Source organism: Amaranthus tricolor, chromosome 7 (assembly GCF_026212465.1).
Source record: "Amaranthus tricolor cultivar Red isolate AtriRed21 chromosome 7, ASM2621246v1, whole genome shotgun sequence".
NCBI lineage: Eukaryota > Viridiplantae > Streptophyta > Magnoliopsida > Caryophyllales > Amaranthaceae > Amaranthus > Amaranthus tricolor.
This window is the reverse complement of record NC_080053.1, coordinates 30,557,883-30,581,260: the sequence shown is the minus strand read 5'-3', so window position 1 is coordinate 30,581,260 and position 23,378 is coordinate 30,557,883. Positions and strand designations below refer to the sequence as shown.

Genomic DNA, 23,378 nt, shown 5'->3' with positions numbered 1-23,378 from the left:
ATATATATATATATATATGTATATATATATATGTATATATATATATATGTATATATATACATATATATATATATATATATATGTATATATGTATATATATACATATATATATATATATATATGTATATATATATATATATGTATATATATATATATATGTATATATATATATATATGTATATATGTATATATATATATGTATATATGTATATATATATGTATATATGTATATATATATGTATATATATATATATATATATATATATATATATATATATATATATATATATATATATATATATATACATATATATATATATGTATATATATATATGTATATATATATATATATATATATATATATATATGTATATATGTATATGTATATATATATATATATATATATATATATATATATAAATATATATATATATATATATATATATATATATATATATATATACATATATATATACATATATATATATATATATATATATATATATATATATATATATGTATATATATATGTATATATATATATATATATATATATATATATATATATATATATATATATATTTATATATATATATATATGTATATATATATATATATATATATACATATATATATACATATATATATATATATATACATATATATATATATATATGTATATATATATATGTATATATATATATATATATATATATATGTATATATATATATATATATATATATATATATATATATATACATATATATATATATATATATATATATATATATACATATATATATATATATATATATATATATATATATATATATATATATATATATATATAGTTCATTATGTATTCGATTGGTAAGCCTCTGAATTAACGGCTCATGGACATGCCTACTGTTTATTAGGAATCAGTGGAAGAAATTTATGTTGGGATACATACTTGGAAACTCATCAGGATTCAATTGTAGAATTATTCTTTCATATCTAATGCTCTTCTAAGATGTTGTACTTGAAATTTTCTTTCTTTTTTTGGGTATTTTACGTTGAATTATTTGTTTGGTGCTGCAACCCTGTGTTTTGCTGCCTTTGATAGAACAATTATTTCCATTTTTGTGACCTTACATGGTTTTATTATGAGATTTATGCTGTAAACTTCACAAATATTTGATATTTCATAATTGTTATATTGTTGGAGAAAGTCATTCAAACTTTTTCTTTTTTCTGGCAACACAAAATACCACCCGGGCTAAAAAAATTGGGGAAGATGATGAATAGTGTTAGGATAATGAAAATTTTGTTTTTAATTTTGGCAAAAGAGAAAAAACAAATAAATTATGGAAAAAAACATAAAATAAAATAAAGAGGGATTAAATATTATTTTATACTTAAGCCTAATTTTTTTTCTCAAATGTTACAAATTATAGTGTCCAACCCAAAAAAAATTAAAAAGGGTTCAAGGGTCGAGTTCAAATCTACTCGGACCCGAAACTTTATAATATTTTTTAGACCCGAACCCTTAAAATCCAAAAAAAATACACTCTTACCCTTAAACAAGGGTAGAGATCAATAGAGTCCGGATAGGGTCTTACACCCTTGCCCTACTCAAACCAACCTAACCAAAAAAAGCACCACAAGACAACCACCATCTCTATCTTCCCCCTTTTCTCTCAACTGTCGTGTCGGTTTATAAGATCCCCAAATCGTTACTCTTTCCCTACCCTAAATATTTGCTCAGACTTTTCCGATCAGGTTTTTTCTTCTCTCCCCTTCCCTTATCATCTCTTTACTTTCTATTGATTAAACTTTCTTAAGCCTTTTAATTGATTCTGTTCCTTCCATTTTTTTATCTGATTTTGTTTGTGCCACACGTTGAGTTTTCCCCCTTTCCCTCTATTTATGGGTGATTTTAGATTGTTGCCTGTTTGTTTTTTCTGGGTTTTGATCGATTATGTTTTTTTTTATTTGATCTGTTATATGCATGTTTCTGACTTTGAATCCGAATGATTAGGGTTTTAATACCTTTTTTTCTCTTGTTTTTTCTGGAAGATTATTCATTTGTTAATGATTCCGTAATTATATGTTTCAATCGCAATTTGTTTATTACGGGCTCTGTGATTACTTTGACCTCATGTATTTGGGAAATTGTCAAGGTTCCTAGTTGTGTAATTGTGTCGAATTAGTCGAATTTTTTGTTATCTTAACACTTTAGATGTTTTAACATCCAATTTTGGATTTTTTTTCTTCGGCGCTGTATTTTGGGAAGTGGTTGATTCATGATTATATTGGTGGTGGAAGTGTGAATAGGATTTTTCAATTGTTTGATCAATAGTTGGGAGAGAATTTTCCTTGATTGGTTACTATCCTAAGAGTATATAACTTTGGTCTTTGCCCAAGGCCGAGCGCTTCCCTCTATAGTAAGGGGTGGCGTGACCACGGGAGAGGTTTTAGGTTTACATCGTGGCGCACGTTGTGTGATGGGCAGGCAATAACATATTTGGACTCCATGGCTGCTCGACTGTTTTAGTTATGCAGAATGAGCCAGTGGATTATACTACTTGTGTGGTTTTGGAGTAACTCATTCTAATGGGTCTTATCTGTTGTGAAACGCTGAAGCTCATAGCTGTGGGTTATTGGTATTCTCTATGTTTTTAGAGATTTGGGTCCTTGTACAATTTTATAAAAGATCAAAGTGAGTGTAGTTGGTTCATAGGTGATTCATGTATTCCAAGGATTTGTACCTTTGACTTGATGCCATCTTATAGAGTTATGAGATAGGGATTCTTGACTGGAATCTTGATGGCTTTTTTATGAGGAAGAGCTTTTACTCTATGATTTTATCTGTTAAATGAAATGATATTATGCAAAAGATTTATGATTTTGCCCAAGGCCGAGCGCTTCCCTCTTTAGTGAGGGGTGGCGTGGTATTCCACGGGGAAGGTTAATCGTGGCGCATATTGTGCGATGGGCAGATAGTAACATTTTTGGACTCCATGGCTGCTGGACTGTTTTAGTTATGCAGGAGGACCCAGGGGATTTTCGACATGTGTCATTTGTTCTTTTTTTTTTTGTCTTGGATTTGCTCATTTGAGAGTTATGAGATCAGAACTTTTGACTTAAAAACTCTTGATAGCAGCTTGATGAGTAAGGGCTTTGTTTGGCATGTTTGTTAATTCGTGCCATATAATATCTAACTTGATTGAGATTAGATTAATTGATAACTTGGATTTATCCTCTTTTAAACACATCTTGTTTTTCGTGAGTTTTTGAAGTCATCAATGTTTTAGTATCGTACTGTTTAATATTAACTTGTTAAGTATTGTTTGTTTTGGATGCTCAATTGTGTTTTTTCTCAATTTCTAGAAGTAATCTAGAGCACATAAGAATGTAATGATTGGATTGTAGTAAGTGGATTTCATTCTGAAACAACCCGACTTGTTGGGGGGGGGGTTTAAATTTTGTGGTATTTGGTTGCCTCCTTCATAATCTTTGCAGCATATTGGAAAAAGTTTACGTTTTTCATGATAATTGGTTTTTTGTTGTCTTTTAACAAGTTTTTTTCTTTGCTTTTGGATTACAGGTCTCAGCAATTTATATAACTTCACTCTCCAATTCGCAGTTCATTATCCAAAGCCTAGTTTTCATGTCTGATCTTGACATCCAAATTCCTGCTGCTTTTGGTATATAAGATTGCCAAATAAGTTTTGATTGTGATGATGTTTACTTATGGATGTGTTTTAGAGTAATTATATTAGTACTTGTATAATTGAAAATCAAATGTGAAAATTCCTAAAAATTGCTTTTTGATCATCTTCGAAGATTTATAAACATCATCGTATTTATTCTTGTCGAATTCCGTCTTTCAGATCCTTTTGCTGATGCAAATGCTGAGAACTCCGGTGCTGGGTCAAACGAGTATGTGCACATCCGTGTACAACAAAGGAACGGTAGAAAGAGTCTGACTACAGTACAAGGGTTGAAAAAAGAATTTAGCTATAACAAGATACTGAAAGACCTCAAGAAAGAGTTTTGCTGTAATGGTACCGTGGTTCAGGACTCAGAACTAGGCCAAGTGATTCAATTGCAGGGTGATCAGCGGAAGAATGTGTCTACCTTCCTGGTTCAGGTACAATTTGGTCTTCTTTTGTACATTTTCTTATGTCAATATAATAGTGTTTTGTTCAGTTCCTGTATCCCGACTTTGTTTGATTTTGTTTGGATTTGGTTAACAGGCCGGCATTGTGAAAAAAGAGCACATAAAGATACACGGTTTCTGAGTTGCAACAGACTTCGATTTATACGTGTTATTTGTTCTGTGTCACTATATGAAAGCGAAGTTGTGGACTTCTCGACCTAGCGTATATTTGTAGTGTGTGTGATGTGTAACTGTGTCCGGATTGACGGTCATTTAGTGTGATATTTCTGGTGATTTCCAAGCTTTAAGTTCATGTGAATACAATACTTTTTAGCGTTATCATAAAGTTTGAGGTGTGGCAATGGGCTTGGCCTGCTCTTCATGGATTGATACATTTTTGTTATTTGTGCTATTTACTTATTTTAGATCATATACTTTGCCTCGAGTGAAGGGATTATTTGGCCGCGCTCTCTTTTATGGGTATGAGTTCGGCCTTCTTTCCCACCAGACCTTGATTATAGTTTTCTATGAGTGGGACACACACGGTATGATGATGGTACTTCTCGAGGATTTTTTATGCTATGTTTGAAAATGATGGATTTATCTTGAAAATCTGATTCAAATTTAGCATTTTGACAAACTAAAAAAACTTTGCATACTAGCTCTTATTTAGTCACAAGATCAAAGATATGCATTAATTAGATTTTCATTTAAGGATTTACTTTAAGAGCCCTCAATTATACACAACCATCTTGTTATTCTAAGAGAAAAAGAAAATTTTCCTTCAAGACCTTTCTCTTATCGATGTTTTTAAAAAGTTTTCGGAATGTATAATGTATGATGATGATCTATTGTTTATTTATTTATATTATGAATATTATAGATGTAGGTTTAATATTAAGAATAATAATTAAGTATTATTGCATTACATGATTGTGATCAACTATGGTATGTGAATTTCTATATTTGGGTCTTTTAGAGTTGATCACTTTGTATGCCTTGTGACTCACTCACCTCTTTTTCTAAAATATTATGTATCAAGTAAATATGGAATATAATTTTTGCTAGAATAAACTTTTTTTTTTTTTTACTTAATTTGATTTATTTTTTTTTACTAAAGTAATAATTTCTTTTAACTGATATTTTCTCTATTATATTGCTTTGCAATTACAAATTTTGTCGAAATACTCAAATATACTTGTTGTAAATTTTTCCTAAATTCAATATGCCAATCACAAATTCTTAAATGAGAGGTCTCATGGTAAGATCATTTCTATTAGGTTGGTCTATGTGAATTGAGTTTGTTAAAAATGATCATTAAGGATTTTAAAGTGATTGTTGAAAAATAAGTTAATTACTTAGATTTGTGTTTTAGTGATACGATTTCATATAAAACGAGACATATATTATTTGTTAAAATTATAATCCCCATATAATTTGCTTTTGCATTTATAGAGATAGATTTATTACATATGAATAAATTATAAATTGTTACAACAAAAGGTAAATACTTTCTTCATTTTAATATATTTGCTACTGATATTGATATTTTTTCATACAACATATCATAATTATATCACAATTATGTGTAAATATTTCAGATTAAAGGAAGTACAGTTGTGTAATGGGCCTGAACAATCACTAGTAGACAGTAGTAGTAAGTTGACAATGACCTCTTGGCCTTTTGTGCCAATTTGTAGATTGTGTCTCGTCACTTTAAAAAGTTGAATATGACCCATGTAACATTCATTGCCTTCAAATATCTTCCTGATATTCTTGTAATGGACCGGTTCCTAGTGAGACGATTTTAAAATAATACGATAATTTTTATATGAGATTGTGTCACTATAAGACGAATTCATAATTAATCTATTTTTCTAATTGACTTTTTAAGATTGTATATATTTATCACTTTACGGCTATAAGTGATCACTCTAACATTAGAAAATATTATCAATTTTAATACAATAAGTGTATATTGGGCTAACTCAATAATCATGGCCACACCGTGAGACCATCTCATTTAAGAATTTATGTAATTTATATTGATTAGATTATTTAACTAATATATTAGATGTATCTCCATGAAATTGCCTTAAACGATAATTTATAAATATCTTTTACCTTCTTTGATTTTTTTTTTTGACGGATGCCACCTTTTTGTAGGACTCCTAATAAAAAACGAAAAAAGAACTTATGTTCATGGAAAAATTGGGAGTCATATTATGTGAGTTATTTAATTGAAAATTTATTAATATTAATTTGTGTAATAATATATATAGAATATAGAATAATAATAGTCCAACTAGTTCAATATATAAAGATGAGTCTTAGAAGAGTAGAATTCAAAGAACTTTGATGGAGAATGACAATGATATAGTAGTAGAAGTATATGGAATATACTAATATTAGTGCTTGGCAAAGTGGACGTCAATAATTATGAGAATCCTAAGCCATTAATTTTTTTTGGTCATATTATTAACTTTAATTTCTATGTTATATTGTGTTGTTTTGTGTTATTAAACTTTTCTTTTCTCAAGCCAAGAAATTTGTTGGCCGCTTCTTCTCTTATAAGTATAATGTGCTGTTTTTATTCCTATCCAGACTCATTATCATCATTATTATACATAGTGTGTTCCGCTTATAAAAAACTATAATCGAAGTTTGTTGAAGGAAGGAAGATGGAAACACATACTCATAAGGAGGATGCGGCTGAAGAGTCCTTCGACTCTTAAAATACGCTTAAAGAAAAATTTTATGCACGAAAACAACTAAGTATAGTTAAAACCGCAAATCCATATTTTAATACATAAATTTAGCCCTTAATCATAATCATAATTTTATGTGGGAATAGAGTGAGTATAGTGATGAAGAAAATTTTCAACCATCCAACTAAATGGATATCATCATATCAATATTTAGTGCATAAGCACTTTACCAAATATAAGGTTGATACTTAATACTTAATGGGACATGACTCATTTGACGTAGTATATCGGCCCAGACGGGATACTCTTTTACAATATTAATGGGCTATGATTTTCAACTTGTTATAAAATGGTCTTTTATACTGAGTAACTCTTTTTTCTATTAGAATATAAATAGAGGGAAAAATAGAATTAAGTGCTACTCAAATTCAGACTTATAGAGTTTTCCCATAAAAGTATAAATATTTATTCTTTAATTGAGATAAAATCTGAATCTCTAAATTTTTAAATTGAGGAATAAGAAACTATATAAAGAATGTTTGGCTCTTACATAAAAATTATTTCCTCCTATCGAAAAACTAATGATAATTAATTTTATATTTTTTAAATTATAGAAAGCAATAGTTAAGAAGAATTTTTGTTTTAAATTTGACGGAAGGTGATAGCAGTTCTTATGATGAGGTTTGATCATTGGATGGAGGTTCTATTTAAATTATCGCTACCCCTTATATATTGAATTTTCAAGATTGCCCCTGGTTATTTTTCAAACCATTAATCTCTAACATCTCTCTAAAAATTCTCTCCGAACACTCATTTAACTAAAACAAGCTAAAACTAAAAATCACATTACAATGCCTAGTGTTTTAAAATTAGATACATTCACTCTTTTGGCTATAACTTTAAATAGGAAAATCATATAATTGCAATGTTTGCGGCATTAGAACCTATACTTCAAGATCTTTCCAATGATATATTATATGCCCAATTTCGATAATCGAGCGAAAAATGACGATCGTTTAAAGTTTGTTTGTGCTGAAATTTGATACATGTTTAATTTTTTGGGCATAACTTTTTATTGAATAATTGTATTAATGCAAGGTTTGCGGCATTAAACTAGACTTCAAGAGCTTTTCAACGACATATTATATGCCCAATTTCGACAATCAAGCGAGAATGACGATCGTTTAAAGTTTGCAGTGATTAAACTTTAAACGGTCGTTATTTCTCACTTGATTTTCAGAATTTGGCATATAATATGTCGTTGAAAAGCTCTTGAAGTCTAGTTTCTAATGCCGCAAACTTGCATTAATACGATTTTTTTACAAAAATTTATGCCTAAAAGATTGAACATATATCAAATTTTAACAAAAGTAAATTATAAACGATCATCATTTCTCACTCGATTATCGGAATTGGGCATGTAATATATCATTGGAAAGATCTTGAAGTCTAGGTTCTAAATAATGCTGTAAATATTGCAGTAATGTGATTTTCCTATTAAAAGATTCGCCCAAAAGAGTGATTATGTATCAAATTGCAACACAAAACATACGATTAGGTTTATTTTCCGATTTTAAAAAATTATTTTCTCTTTTCAAATTAATATTTTTTATTTTAATTTAATTATTATTAATAAATTTAGTTTAGTAATAATAATTAATAATGGTTGCTTTTATAATTAAAATAAATTTAAGGGTATTTTAGTAATTAGTTATTAAAAAAAGTGGCAATATAATGAAAAGGGGGCATTGGATTAATATATAGGGTACCTATTCACTTTAAAAAAATATCTGCTAATAATAGCAACAAAGTTGCGTCAGATGTTCTTTTGGTGATAATATTTAGGTGATATTTATTATATTTAAAAAAATCATAAATGACAATGACTATATGTAATTTGGTATATACTCAAAGCGAGAAAGTTGAAAATTGAAATGTTTGTATCAGTAGTAAAAAATTTTTTTTGGCTATATTTGGTAATATCGATGGTTGTATATATGATTTGGGACTTGAAAATGATTAATTTTAAAGATTACAATTTGAAATTAGAAATATTTGAAGGAAAATTCAGTTTTATTTTTGTTCTAATATTTGGATCAATTAATTAGAAAAAAAGTTACAACACAAACAACTAAAATAGCTAACAAAACTTACCTTTATTATTCAATGAAATCTTTTATGATTACAAAGAAATGACTAGGACAATTGAAAAAAAAATTGCAAATTATAAAATTATAGATTAATCTATACTTCATATTGGTGGATTTTTTTTTTCAGAAATGAGATCAAGTTTAATTCAACCAGTTTTTTTTCTCTTTGTACTTTTATTCTCCTGTCTCGTAATGGATACTAAATTGTAGAATGGTAATTGGTAACTAAAAGTTAGTATATTTTTGGTAGAAACATCTATTGACAAGTTGAATGGCACTGGTTACTCTGCAACAATGTTATTTTCTTATAAAATTCATTCCAATGTATTACTATTTGAACATGCGGTATTAGGTGGTAACGAAAAATGGTAAAGACAAATATTTTTGCACAAATTCTTTTATGGGATGGCCTCATGCACAGTTAGACATGCCCATACTTAAATCAAATAGCTCAATATTAGAAAGTTATATTGCTTATAAACTTATTGTTTTGGATTGTCTTACGACGAGACGATTTTATATAAAAGCAAAATTTTTATATGCTCAAACTTTTATTACAATATCATGAAAATTTGCACTACCATTTACTATCATTCTTGTTGCTTCGGAATACCAAACCATAAATATAATGATTTGACAAAAACAATTTTCATGACATTTTATTATAAAAAATAAAATAAAAAATTTGCATGGACAGAAAAAATCAAATAAATTTAAATATCTATTTTAGACCATTACTTTTTTTGTCAATTAATAGATATTTTCCATTTCTCCACTTTTTTAGTCTATAAAATCTGACCTCACTAACTTCCTTACTCACACAAACACAAATTACTAATCTTTCTCTTCAACCTTCAAAAAAACCTTACTATCTTCCTACAATGGCTTCCATGGCTTCCGCTGCTCTTACAGCCAAAATAAACAAACCATCCTTCTTAGATTCTCCCATCTATGGCGCACCTTTAACAACATCAAACCCGACCCGATCTGTCTCCTACAAACAACCCAAACCCGCCATTTCCATGTCCGCCACTCCAACCCCACTTCCATACGACCTCAACAACATCAAATTCGATCCGATCCGTGAATCGATAGTTTCCCGTGAAATGACCCGTCGTTACATGACGGACATGATTACTTTCGCCGATACTGATGTCGTCATCATCGGCGCCGGTTCAGCCGGTTTAAGCTGCGCTTACGAACTCAGCAAAAACCCGAACATCAACATCGCAATCATCGAACAATCGGTAAGTCCCGGTGGTGGCGCGTGGCTCGGAGGACAACTATTCTCCGCCATGGTTGTCCGTAAGCCGGCTCACCGCTTCCTTGACGAGATCGGCGTAGCCTACGACGAACAAGATAACTACGTCGTAATCAAACACGCCGCTCTGTTCACATCCACAATCATGTCAAAATTATTGGCTAAACCTAATGTGAAACTTTTCAATGCCGTTTGTGCTGAGGATTTGATAGTGAAATCGGGTCGGGTTTCAGGGGTGGTTACAAACTGGGCTTTGGTATCGATGAATCATGATACACAAAGCTGTATGGATCCGAATGTAATGGAGGCGAAAGTGGTGGTTAGTTCGTGTGGGCATGATGGACCATTTGGGGCAACAGGGGTTAAACGGTTGTTGGATATTGGAATGATCAAGAATGTTCCAGGTATGAGTGCTTTGGATATGAATTCTGCTGAAGACGCCATTGTTAGATTGACAAGGGAGGTTGTTCCTGGAATGGTTGTTACTGGTATGGAGGTTGCTGAGATTGATGGCTCTCCTAGAATGGTATATCTCTTTAAACTTATTACTATTTTTGTTTTTTTAATTTTATATTTATACTCTTAAATGGAAAAAAAAATTATTATTTGATGCCATAAGTTTAATTTTTCAATTAACATTATTGAGAAACAGTCTTTTAAGTAAAATGTGGATAGTTAAAAATTATAATAAAATTTGATTTTAATAATTTTGTATTGATACAAATTGAATAAAATCCAGCAGAAGCATGTACGACTATGCTCTAGCTTATATAGTTATAGAATAAAATAGAACTTAGAGAGTTAATAAATAGCGTTAAAAATTAAATGAAATACTTATGCTGAGTATGAATTAATATGTTACTTCGAATGTAATATTAATATTTTATATCTTAAAATGCTCATTTATTAATTTTGAGTCTATTTGTATAGACTTAATTTTTATGTCTAAATTGTTAAAAAAATAAAATATTTATGTTAGTACATCGCGCATTATATCCATGTATTTGAAGATAAAATGCGCAAGATGTCTATGTATTGAAGTTAAAACGGGTGATGTGCTGAATTGCTGATATCACATGCATAGCATAGAGAATGGAGTGGGTGAAATAAAATATCTAAGTAAAAGCCAAAGTAATGGATATGAATAAAGGGTGATATTCGTATAGTGGATGCCTTTTTAACATTTTTTTTAATAAATAACTTTGAATATATAAATGTTAAGGATATATATAACATGGTATTTATTATTATGAGTTTTAGTTTTTGTTGAGTTGGTTTCGAAGTCAATATGGCGTGCAGATTTAAATATAAATTATTTTTTTAGTTAAAGAATATTTAGTCTTATGTATGAGTAAGGTGTGTGCTTCATATACTTATATTCTAAAACCTTAATTATCTATTTTAATTTTTAATTGAGTTAGTTACTTGAGAATAAATGGCGGAATGATGTATTAATATCACTAGACACATACACAAACTTTAATTTGTAGACAATAAATATTTGTCTTATGTAAATTGTAGTCTAGTAAAAAAATATCCGCTATCTATAATCTATCTCTTTTACAAAACAGGACAAATACATGAATTTTGTTGGATAGTTCATGGTTTTATCGTTTCACTATTGTACTATTTTTATTACATTATAAAAATGGCAGAGGTTATAAAATATAGCATAAAAAAACTATTTGTACGTTGGTTCTTTTTCGAGTTAATTTTAAATCGGATTATTTGTGTATTATGGGATTAATTTTGACATTGTCTTTGTGTTATGCAGGGACCTACTTTCGGGGCCATGATGTTATCAGGACAAAAGGCAGCCCATTTAGCCTTAAGAGCATTGGGCCTAGACAATGCCCTTGATGATGGTTCAGTGAAAGAGATGTTACAACCCGAGTTTATATTGGCATCAGCTGAGGACAATGAGATTGTGGATGCTTAATATCTCTAAGCCCAGCCCCGCCCCGCCCAGCCCAGTCTATCTCAGCCCATATCCAATGAAGCAATCAAAATGAAAAAAAAGGGAAAGTTTGTAATAATAGGGTCTTTGTTACAAGGCCTTAATCTTTTGTTTGTTAGTTGCCCAAAATATGGGTGTTTTTTTTTTTTTATTTAGAACTTTTTTTCAGGTGTTATGGTAGTTTTAAGCCCTTTCTCAACTAGTAGTATTTTATTCTAAATAATTCATTTCATCTCTATCAAAAATATGATTATTAATTGCACCAAAAAAAATCCAAGCAATTAAGCAAATTCACCAATACTTATTAAAATATATTTATAGACTTAATGAATATCTCTAATCTATTTAGCAATTACGCAAAAAATATACAATTTGAAACCCAACCAAATTAACTAATGTCAATCTGAAATCGATCTGATGAACTGATTTGTGTAGGTGAATCTTTATTTCAAGGATAAATTTGATCTTGTGTCAAAAATGATTCAGTAAAATATTGGTTTCCACTTGTTGCAATGAGACATTAACAAATTGGCAAACATTGACTTTCTGACTTTGAATGCGAGACTGAGCCCATGATATGATCAATTTAGCTGTTACTTAAATTGCACATCATATTTGGCTTTCTATTTTCTAGTAAATAAATATATTAAGATAATGAACTAAATTATTATTTGAGATCAATTCATTTTTATTAAATGTCAACCCTAAATAGAGTAACAATTTAACCGCAAAATATCGACTTTGAATTTGTCATTGGAAACAAACATTGTTAGTACATGACTTTTGCTGACTTTTGATATCAAATTTTAAACTTTATTCAATTGTATAACTTTGTTTTTAATTTAATTTAATTTTGTTTAAAACCCATTTCTATATATAGATATTGATTTATAAAATTTGAAAATAAGAAAAAGAAATTTCTAGAATTATTACACATAATCCTTCTAGTGATGACATGTAAATAATTACTTTCTTAAAATTAATCTGTCCATGTTATATTGAATAAACTTACATGTTTTATTAATAATAATAATAATAATAATATTTTAAAAATAATAATAACTATTTAAATAGTTTTTGTGACAAACAAACAAATAATAACGAAGTTTTCATCAATAAACTCAAACTTAATAAAAATTTAATAAATTTATAATAGTACTCCTAATTATTTTAATTTTATTTCAAAAAGAAAATCACTATAGATCATTTGTAGATACAAATATATTTTATTTGCAACTCAATCATTTATAGTACTTAATTATTTTCATCTCTCGTCTATAAATATAGGAGTAATATATACCAATCTCTATAATTAAAAAAAAATAATAAAAACTCTTACTTCTCTAACGGCTAAAAACTCAAGGGAATTGGCCGGGTGACCAGAGTTTGATTTTCGTTATCTCTCCCCTTATCTTTGCGCTTCCTTTGGCCAACTCTGTACTCAAATTTAAGTGTTCTAACTGTTGTCCATGGCAATGAATTGGTTAACCAATTGGGTTTTATCTCTCATTGGATACGCCCCAAACTACAAAGCAAAAACAATGGAAGATTTTGGGCAAACCAAACGAAATCAAACATATACGAACAAAAATTACTGCAGAAAAATGTTGGAATTTAGATTTGATGACCATGTCCATGGTAGTCTTAATGACAAGAGGAGGATTGCTAAGGGTTCGTCTTTCTTATGGTCCGATCAACCTTAATGCTTTTAATTGGTTTAATGATGCACTCGCTTTCTTTTTGTTTTTTAACTTTAATTTTTTCACTTTTTTACAGAGAAATTTAAATTTGATTTTTGAACTATATAATCAAGACAAAATTTATTTATACCGGATCTTGTTAGATTTATTTTGATATAAATAATTTTAATATATATTTTTTACAAATTTTTATTATGCGTAATGTGAGATATCAAAGTTCAAAATTTACGTTAAAATACGTGAAAAAGTAAGGTAGATAAACAAAAATGAATGTAGAGAGTAGGACGATTTGTCAAAATACTTTCTTCATTTTCATATGTTTTTTTCTGAAATTTGAATTTACAAAATTTAGTGTTAAATTTTATATCTTATGATTTCTCATCAATCTATATGGAAAATAGATTTGTCTTATATATGTTTTCTAAATATTAAATTAAAACAAGTTGACCATAAAAAAGATGTGAAAAACAAATGAAAACAGAGGTAGTATAAACTAATTTTTGTACAATCGGCAGCAAATAGTATACACTAATCTAACTATTACTTTTTATTTTATGTAATTGTAGAAAATAAATTCAACTATTATTTATTTATAATTGTTTTTTACAAAGAATGTTTGAAAATAATCATAAATGATAAGTGAGTTTCTTTTTGAAAGATATATTTGATATAAGTGTTAAACTAATTTAATAATTCACTTTCAAGCATTAATTATTCACTTTAGATGTTTAATACCCCTTCGTTCTTTTTTGTTTGTCTACTTTACCTTTTGCACGCATTTTTTAGCAAATTTTAAGCCTTAATATCTCTTAGTACGCACATAAAAAATTATAAAAATTATATATTAAAAAACTTTTTATCAAGACAAATCTAACAAAATCTCACATAAATATATTATAGCTCTAACATATATACTTCAAAAATCTAATTTAAATTCATTTTCTCTTAAATAAAAAAACTTAAAATGAACAAATAAAAAAAATATATAGAAAGAATACCTAACACGTATATTTAAATTTTAAAATTCGCATTTTGAATATAACGTTAAAGTCACGCTTGATTGCATGCGTTATTTACTCGGTCTTAGGGATGGCAATGGGTATTGGACCCGACCCGGATCCGTGGATCCATATCCGTTTTCACGGATCTGGGTCCTAAAAATATAGACCCGTCAGATCCGGATCCTTTAAAATTTTACGGGTCCGAATCCGGATCTGAGAAAAATACCCAAACCCGGACCCGCAGATCTGGAGGACCCGTTTTTTTTTTTTTTTTTTATATCTAAAATATATTAACACACATTACCCAGATTGAATTTGAATCCCTAAACTTCCGTGTGCCCGTCTCCCTCCCAAGTCCCAAACTCCCAACTCCCATTCCAACTCGCACAGTCGCACAGTCTCCCTCCTAGACTCCCTCCCTCTGCCAGCAGCCCAGCGCCATTCATCACCCTCGACTCCTCGAGCCTCGACAGTCGACCGGCCCAGCCTCCTCACTCCCTACTCCTCCTCAGCGCCATTGAAGGTAATGAACCCTTATTTTTTTTTTCCTACAATACTTTTGATTTATGTTGAGTAGTAGATATATGTCTAATGTTGAGTCTAGGGTTGATTTTTTTGATTTATTTGAGTTTAGTGGTTGATTTATTTGAGTTTAGTGGTTGACTTATGTTCATTTATTTGAGTTTAGTGATTGATTTATGTTGAGTTAAATGGTAATTTTTGATTTATGTTGAGTTCAATGGTAATTGATGACTAGTAAATTTATCACTGTGTATTGTTGAGTAAATGGATAATCAAAATGATGGACTTGATGGTGCTTCTAGTCAACCTATTGAGCATCATATTCATGAATCATATGGGGAATTTGAGGGTAATGTTGATGTTGAAAATGAATCCACTGAACAAAGTAGTGCTAAAAGTAAGAAATTATCTTCAGAAGCATGGACTTATTTTGACATTGTACATGTGAATGTTGTACAAATGGCAAAATGTAAGACTTGTAAAGAAAACACTTTCCTACAAAGGGAGTAGTGGAACTTCACATGTTCTCAAACATGTTAAAAAAACATGTTCAAGTAGACATTTAAACCTTGCATCTAATCAATCACAATTAAAAGTGAAAAGAAAAATCGATGGATCTACTTACTTAGCAGTTCTTTAATGTTGGGTGAAGATTTTTTGCATATGAGGTGTAGTGCTCACATTCTTAACTTGATTGTAAGAGATGATTTAGATGTCATTGATTCTGCTATTTGCAAAGTTCGAGATTGTGTTGCATTTTGGATGTCTACTGCTAAAAGAATTGAAAAGTTTGAGGAAGCTTGTCGCCTTTTGAATGTGACTAAACCTAAAAGGGTGAGTCTTGATTGTAAAACAAGGTGGAACTCCACATATGATTTGCTTGACACTTGTTTGCCTTTTAAAGAAGTTTTTAATAAGTTGAAACGTCTACATAGAAGGTTGAATTTTGATGTGCCTAGTGATCGTGATTGGCAAATGGCTACTCTTGTTTGTCAAAAGTTGAAAATATTCTATAAGGCAACTAAGGTTTTTTCTGATAGAAATTATCCAACTTCAAATTTGTATTTTCGTAATGTTTGTGAGATTAAACTTGCATTAACTAAGTGGAGGCAAAATGACAATAGTGAGATTATTAAAAAAATGACTAAGAAAATGGTAGAAAAGTTTGACAAATATTGGGATCATACTAATGAGCTTTTGGCCATTGCGGGCATTTTAGATCCGAGAAATAAGATGGATTGTGTGGTGCATTATTTTAAGAAATTCTATGGAGATGATGCCAATGCTAAAGTGGAAAGAGTAAGAAATACTCTTTATAATCTTTTCGATGAGTATAAAAGTCAATGTAATGTGAATGAAAGTTCTCCAGTGGAGACACAATTTGAGGATCTTGGTGATGAGGATGATTTTGCTAGGACTAAGAGACAAAAAATTGATTATGTGCCCACTAAAAGTGAAATTGATCAATACTTAGAGAGTCGTACTTTGCTAGAGAATAATGAATTTAATATACTTGCATGGTGGAAGATAGACCAAAGCTACCCAACTTTAAGAAAAATTGCCAAAGACATTCTTGCAATTCCTGTTTCATCGGTTGCTTCGGAAAGTGCATTTAGCACGGGTGGACGGGTAGTTAGCGCTCACCGGTCTAGGCTTCATTCTCAAACAGTGGAGGCTTTGATGTGCTTGCAAACTTAGATGGTTGATGATGTCAAAGGTAATTTTATACTAATTTGCACATTTAGTCTATATTTTACTAACTAATGTAATTATATTTTTCGTTATTGAAATTAATTTTGAAGGAACTTATGCTTGTTCAACTATCAACGAAGATGGTGAGGATGTGGAAATAATGGACAATTTTGATATGGTATTTATTTTGCGTTATAAATTTATAATCTTATATTCTTATGTTTAAATTTTTAAAAATTGCATCTATTAATTAAATTTTTTTTGGTTTGTAGGATATTGACGATGTTAGTGTTAAAGAATTTTGACAAATTGGTAACATTTGATGATTAAGAACATGAATGATTGACGAAATTGTTTTGAATGTGTTTGTTGGATATTTTGAAGAGAATTTTAAGTTGTATCATATTTTTTTGGGTGATTCATTGTGAAATTATATATATTATTAACATTAGTCTATAAATTTCGCTTTATTGCAATTTAAACACATTTAAAAAAAAAAAAACTGGACCCGTTTCGGACCCGGATCCGGTACTGGATCCGCAGTATCAGCGGATCCGAATCTGGGTCTTGCAAACGGATCTGGATCCGGGTCCACCTGTACCCGGTCCAAATCCGACCCGTTTCCATCCCTACTCGGTCCATATTAATTTTACTACATTTATGTATAATAATCATTAAATTAGTGCATGAAATAGTAGAAAAATAAATGGAACAAATAAAAATAACAATTAACAAGTACAATTAGATTTGTTAGTATGCTTTCTTGCCATAATACATTGAGTCATATATTAATAAATTTTAATAATTGTGTATATGTAAATATCCTTACAATAATTATGATTATTATTAATAGGAGTTAATTTTGGGTCAACTAAAATTCAATTATCGAGTTTATGTATTTTGTTTTATTTTACTTTATTTGTTTTTCTCAAGTGTATAGTGTTTCTTTATTATCGTTGTCGTTTATTATTTTTTAAACTTTGATTACAGTTTACATGAGCAAAAATATAAAACTAATGACAATAATAATGATAAATTTGACTATAATAATTATACACGAGATTAAATCAAATCAAATCATAGTCGAGTTGGATTAACTCCAAATCTGGATTCGAAGTAACTCAATATTACAGGTGAAGTACAAAAAAAAACAAAAGATAAAATAAAAAAACTGTACAAGGGTAAAATATTATCCAAAATATAATTCTATTAAAAATATATATTTTAAGAAAACTCGAATCCCATTGGTTCAAACAAAAACACACGGATTACAAAGAATGTAATATAATCCGTAGATAAAAATTATAATCCAACGGCAGAAAAGTCCCTCGAAAAGTAAGCGCACTATAAAAACATCTTTCTTCATCCTATTATCACCATTATTACAGTTTCTGTTCACCTGCAAAAAGATTCCTCCATTTTCTTAGGGAAGTGAGAAGAAGAAAAATGGATAGCACAGGTGGAAAATCAAAGAAGGGAGCAGCAGGAAGGAAAGGAGGAGGACCAAAGAAGAAGCCAGTTTCAAGATCAGTTAAAGCTGGTTTACAATTTCCAGTTGGAAGAATTGGAAGGTACTTGAAGAAAGGTCGTTATGCTCAACGTGTTGGTACTGGTGCTCCTGTTTATTTAGCTGCTGTTCTTGAGTATCTTGCTGCTGAGGTATGATTTCTCTATATCATTGACTATGTAATCACACCTTGATTTAGAGTTTGGTTATCTTGATGATTAAATATGGGTTTTGTGTTTATTTATATGTTTTGATTTTTGATTTGGGTAAGAAGTAATTTACTTTTTAGAATGGGATGGATTTATGTCGTGATTAGGGTTAGGGTTAGGGTTAGGGTTAATTTGATGATTGAAATATTGTTTGTGTATTAATCTATGTGGATTAATTTCACTTTCTAAATTTGTTGGACTATTTGATGATTGAAATATGGATTTATGATTTTACTTTTGGTTACGATTTAATGGGTATATTTCTTCTAGATTTGGGTGGATTATAGCTGGGGTTTACTTTGTCTCTTCAGATCAATAATTAACTATTTCTTCAATTACTAGCTTGTACAATTTCTTAATTCTGCCAGTAAATCTTATATATTACTCATTTGAATTTGGGCATTTCGGATCTAATTTGAGATGATCACCTTGATTTAAAAATGAAGGTGTTGGAGTTAGCCGGAAATGCTGCAAGGGACAACAAGAAGAACAGAATCATCCCAAGGCATGTATTACTTGCTGTTAGGAACGATGATGAGCTGGGAAAGCTTCTTGCAGGAGTAACAATTGCTCATGGAGGTGTTCTTCCAAACATCAACCCAGTTTTATTGCCAAAGAAGGCTGCAGAAAAGTCCCCTAAGGAACCCAAATCTCCGTCTAAGGCTACCAAATCCCCAAAGAAAGCTTAAATAGATTAATGGTGGATTTGGCTGGTTCTCAGTTTAGATTGTATTCCATGGAACCTTGTATGTAATGTTAGTAGATGTTTTTAATTAGGGTTTTTTAATTTGGAAAAAATTGGGTAATGGGATCAGGGTTCTGAGTTGTAGTTGAGGAGATAATTTGTGAATCGAATCATAATAGTTTGATCATTCACTTTCTTTGTAATGTTGTTGGAATCAATGACTGTTCTCTTTAACCCCTGTTTATTCCCTTAATTGCAATGAAATGTTTTCTAATTGGTTGGACAGAGTTCAATCTTTTATAATTGGATTTAAACTGTTTGAATTTTCAAAAATTACAATGAATTTGTTAACGGAATTGCTAGAATTGTTGATAACGTTAAATTTGAGCAATGTTTTGGCTGCATTTTTATGAAACAATTTATGAATTGATTGTTTGTTTTCCAGAATTCAGCCCTTCTTGGAAAATACAATAAATTCTTATCTCCTGTATGATGTTATGAATAACATCAATAATTGCAGGTTTGAATTTGTTGATTGCTCTATAAAACCATTTTCTTTGTTACACTTGCAGACAAGCTGTGGTAGTTAGAACTTAGAAGGATGATTTTGGTGAGATAAACCAAATTTTGAAGCATATAATCAGAAAGTGAAAAGCTTCAGCTGTAAAAGGTTGTGACCTGAGTATGGTTTTACCCAGTAATTAGGTGAAGATGAGAGTTTGTTGATACATTTTCCATTTCGATGAGTTATGTGTTGAATCAACCCATTGTTTATGAAGAATCAAGCATGAGCATGGATGTAATTTGGTTGGAATCAAGAAGGGTAACGCTCAAGGTTGACGACTTGTTGTAATGTACAGAGTATGATCGCACCTGCAGGTTCGTCTCTGATCATGCCCACGCCTCACGCTTTGCAGTCTTATTTGATCATGTGTTGATTCTATTTCCATTGGTGATCATTTTAGGCATGTATTCTCGATACACAAAATTTGTGAGACGGTCTCTTTGAGAGACTACCTCTAATTTGGCCGGCCCATTATCATCTTTTAGTTTAGCTTTAATGAACTGCGCCTGAGAGATTTCTATCAAAGAAACAGTCTTTTTCAAGAGACCGATGGTTTTCAATATCCCATGGCTTAAATTGAAAGTCGTTTGTCTCATAAAGATTGCTATAATTAACATCATAAGCTTTTAGTAAGCCTAATATAGCAATTTTAATGGGGCAGAAATATAAGTTTATAAGTTTTGTGCGCATATACTTCGATTTAAGATGAAGTCTTAGAAAATGTTTATACACTTGAAAAATTATGTGTACTCATAGACGAAGCCCATCAGTAGGATAAAATGAGGAAATTAGTTTTTGGGCGTAATGTTGTTTTGAAAGACATTCTTGGATGGGAACAACTTTCTAGCCATTAGTGCCCTTGATGAAATTCTTTCAATGTCAAAGATGCAATTTGCATATTTATACTCTGCCATTGATTTGAACTTGTTCGAGCTCAACAAAGAAATCTACTCTTTGTTACACCCTTTGTTACCCAAGCTCGGGAACTCGTATTTGATATGGGAATGTGTCCTAAATGTCCGACTTGCCTAAATTATGCTAGAACACAAAAATCTTGGTCTAAAATTAAGTGTTTAAGTGTTATACCAATATCCGAGCTTTGAGAATCCGGGTAACAAAGCTTACACCTGGTTTGTCACTATGTGCCAGGTGCAAGGTTGATAGATGTCACTAATAGAAGCTATACTAATTACCTTGAATGCTTCTTACTCAATTTTGCATGAGTATCAACTCATGTGGAATGAGAAGTTAGTTCTTTTGCCACATCTTGTGTTTTTAAAACTGCGTTTGTGGCATGCACGCGAGGCACTAAGAGATGATTACTTAAATGCCTCCTTGTGTAGTGTTATGCGTAGAGTTGTTCAAGAGCGACTCAACCTTAAAATTCAAACAGAAATCGAAAGTAAATCGACCCCAAAATATGTTTCTTTTTAGCTTTATCGAACTGATATTATCGGACCCGAAGTTGTACCGGAACCGGTTGACAATCGAAAATGGGAAAATTTAACCCAAGTTGTAACCAATTTTTGTAATAGACACATAACTATTAACCGAGATTACTCGAACCTAATAATGACCCACTCGAGTCATATTCGACCCGAATAATGCTCAAAATCGAACTCGATCCGGCTAAAATCAAATTAACCCGAAAGAAGTTTAGATCGAACTGTTGTAAACCTGAACAAATTTTTAACATAGAAGTATGATCGACTCATATTCAATCTTCATAATAGTTATTCTAATAAAGTGATAGATATTATAATAAATAAAATTTTATAAATACATGGTTTCATATATTTAGAGTTAATAATTAATGGTCAATGTGTATTTAACTATTAATCGAATTAGATGAAAATTGATAGAACTTTATAATTTTAATTTTCGGTCAAATAAGTAAAAGTAACAAAGTAATAATGATCACTAATTGATTTGAATTTTAACTATTTTGCTTTAAGTAAAGGGAATCTTATTATCAATTAATGACTAGCAATTTAATCTGATACTGACTCGATCAATAGTAATTAGTAATTCGTAGCCGAATTCTACTTGAAAAATACCCGAACCCGATCTGTACCCGGTAAAATCGAACCAATTATTAACCGATGACAACGCGAGACCGATTGACACTCGACACGAACTTCAACTAACACCGAACCGTTGCTAACCTGATAACTCGAATAACTGATCTTCAACCGAACTGTGACTAATTGACCCTACCCGAGTGTGAACCGTCGCAACACGCATCTGAAAAATAACCGAGTTGAAATACAACCGAACTAAATGACACCCGTTTAAAACCGATTTAATTACCCGAATAAACCCCTGTATTTAGGCGCAATGCAAGTTAGGAGACTCTTCAAAGTTGCGCCTTTTTGTGCCTCGTACACCATGTATGTAAGATGTGATTTTTGATAACCTTTAATACGTAGTTGTTTATTGAATGAAAGAAAAAATATAACCCTTTCTTCTCCAAAAGCAAAAATATGAAGTAAAAACAAAAGAGTGAAAATATCTCGGAATTTGCTGCCATCTTCACTTGTTAATGTATGATTTTAATTTTGATTTTACCTGCTCCCCTTTATTATACTTGCTCTATTTGACGTTTTACGTAAATTAATGTGTTATTTTATTTATTTACATGTTGAATTATATACATCTAAAAATTGTAAAAAGTAATATTATGAAAGTATGCGATTAGACGAATCAAACAAAATCCCACTTGACTATATTTTTACTTACACAGCGCAATATATAAAATAAGCGATGAATAGCACGTACAATCCAAACGTAGCAAGTATTTAAGAAAGGAGGAAGTATTTAGTGTTTGTTTAAGTGTGTCACAAGATATCTTAAACATCAAGAATTATCGTCTTTTTTATTTACGTTTGTCTTTGTTTTAGTTTTTATTATTTCTTTTGTTAACTTAAGAAAATATTATCTGACTTATTGAATTATGGTATGACTTTATATGCTAAAATAGCATTTAAGAATAAGATTAATAAAACACTATTATTAATATTTAGATAAGGCATAATGTAATCCTTTCCAACTTGTTTAATACTCCAATGGATAACAATAATTGAGACTAAAAATTGATTTTTAAAATGGAATCGTGAATCTGGCTACTGTCGGCGACGGCTCAATCACCTGTTTTTCTGGGCCCTCCTACTTCTCAACTTGTTAACTTAAGTCCGTCCCACCTAACGGCAAGCCAACTACGAGCTAAATCGAATATAATATTATTTTTAAAAAAATTAGCTTAAATAATTCAATTTT

The 23,378-nt window shown here is 30.2% G+C and overlaps 3 protein-coding genes across 3 annotated transcripts; all 3 read left to right on the top strand.

The window, feature by feature from the left end:
- The first annotated feature begins 1,578 nt into the window (after nucleotides 1-1,578).
- On the top strand, nucleotides 1,579-4,537 carry LOC130818335 (protein translation factor SUI1 homolog 2). The gene is made up of 4 exons (XM_057684469.1): nucleotides 1,579-1,762; nucleotides 3,591-3,690; nucleotides 3,877-4,136; nucleotides 4,243-4,537. Exons 2-4 carry the CDS (start codon nucleotides 3,654-3,656, stop codon nucleotides 4,285-4,287), a joined length of 342 nt encoding a protein of 113 aa, XP_057540452.1. The 5' UTR covers nucleotides 1,579-1,762; nucleotides 3,591-3,653; the 3' UTR covers nucleotides 4,288-4,537.
- Nucleotides 4,538-9,769: 5,232 nt separating this feature from the next.
- LOC130818300 (thiamine thiazole synthase, chloroplastic) lies at nucleotides 9,770-12,252 on the top strand. Its single transcript, XM_057684423.1, has 2 exons — nucleotides 9,770-10,790; nucleotides 12,039-12,252. The coding sequence occupies exons 1-2, from the start codon at nucleotides 9,885-9,887 to the stop codon at nucleotides 12,201-12,203; spliced, it is 1,071 nt and encodes a 356-aa protein (XP_057540406.1). The 5' UTR covers nucleotides 9,770-9,884; the 3' UTR covers nucleotides 12,204-12,252.
- Nucleotides 12,253-18,507: 6,255 nt separating this feature from the next.
- Nucleotides 18,508-19,822, top strand: LOC130818330 (histone H2A). Its single transcript, XM_057684461.1, has 2 exons — nucleotides 18,508-18,795; nucleotides 19,299-19,822. The coding sequence occupies exons 1-2, from the start codon at nucleotides 18,583-18,585 to the stop codon at nucleotides 19,539-19,541; spliced, it is 456 nt and encodes a 151-aa protein (XP_057540444.1). The 5' UTR covers nucleotides 18,508-18,582; the 3' UTR covers nucleotides 19,542-19,822.
- Nucleotides 19,823-23,378: the final 3,556 nt, after the last annotated feature.

Bases quoted from the DNA above. Each gene is read 5' to 3' on its own strand.
- LOC130818300 (XM_057684423.1), top strand. From the start codon at position 9,885: ATGGCTTCCATGGCTTCCGCTGCTCTTACAGCCAAAATAAACAAACCA. The intron at 10,791-12,038 runs GTATATCTCTTT...TGTGTTATGCAG, and splicing joins TTGATGGCTCTCCTAGAATG to GGACCTACTTTCGGGGCCAT.
- LOC130818330 (XM_057684461.1), top strand. From the start codon at position 18,583: ATGGATAGCACAGGTGGAAAATCAAAGAAGGGAGCAGCAGGAAGGAAA. The intron at 18,796-19,298 runs GTATGATTTCTC...TTAAAAATGAAG, and splicing joins TTGAGTATCTTGCTGCTGAG to GTGTTGGAGTTAGCCGGAAA.
- LOC130818335 (XM_057684469.1), top strand. From the start codon at position 3,654: ATGTCTGATCTTGACATCCAAATTCCTGCTGCTTTTG. The intron at 3,691-3,876 runs GTATATAAGATT...TCCGTCTTTCAG, and splicing joins CCAAATTCCTGCTGCTTTTG to ATCCTTTTGCTGATGCAAAT. The intron at 4,137-4,242 runs GTACAATTTGGT...TTTGGTTAACAG, and splicing joins TGTCTACCTTCCTGGTTCAG to GCCGGCATTGTGAAAAAAGA.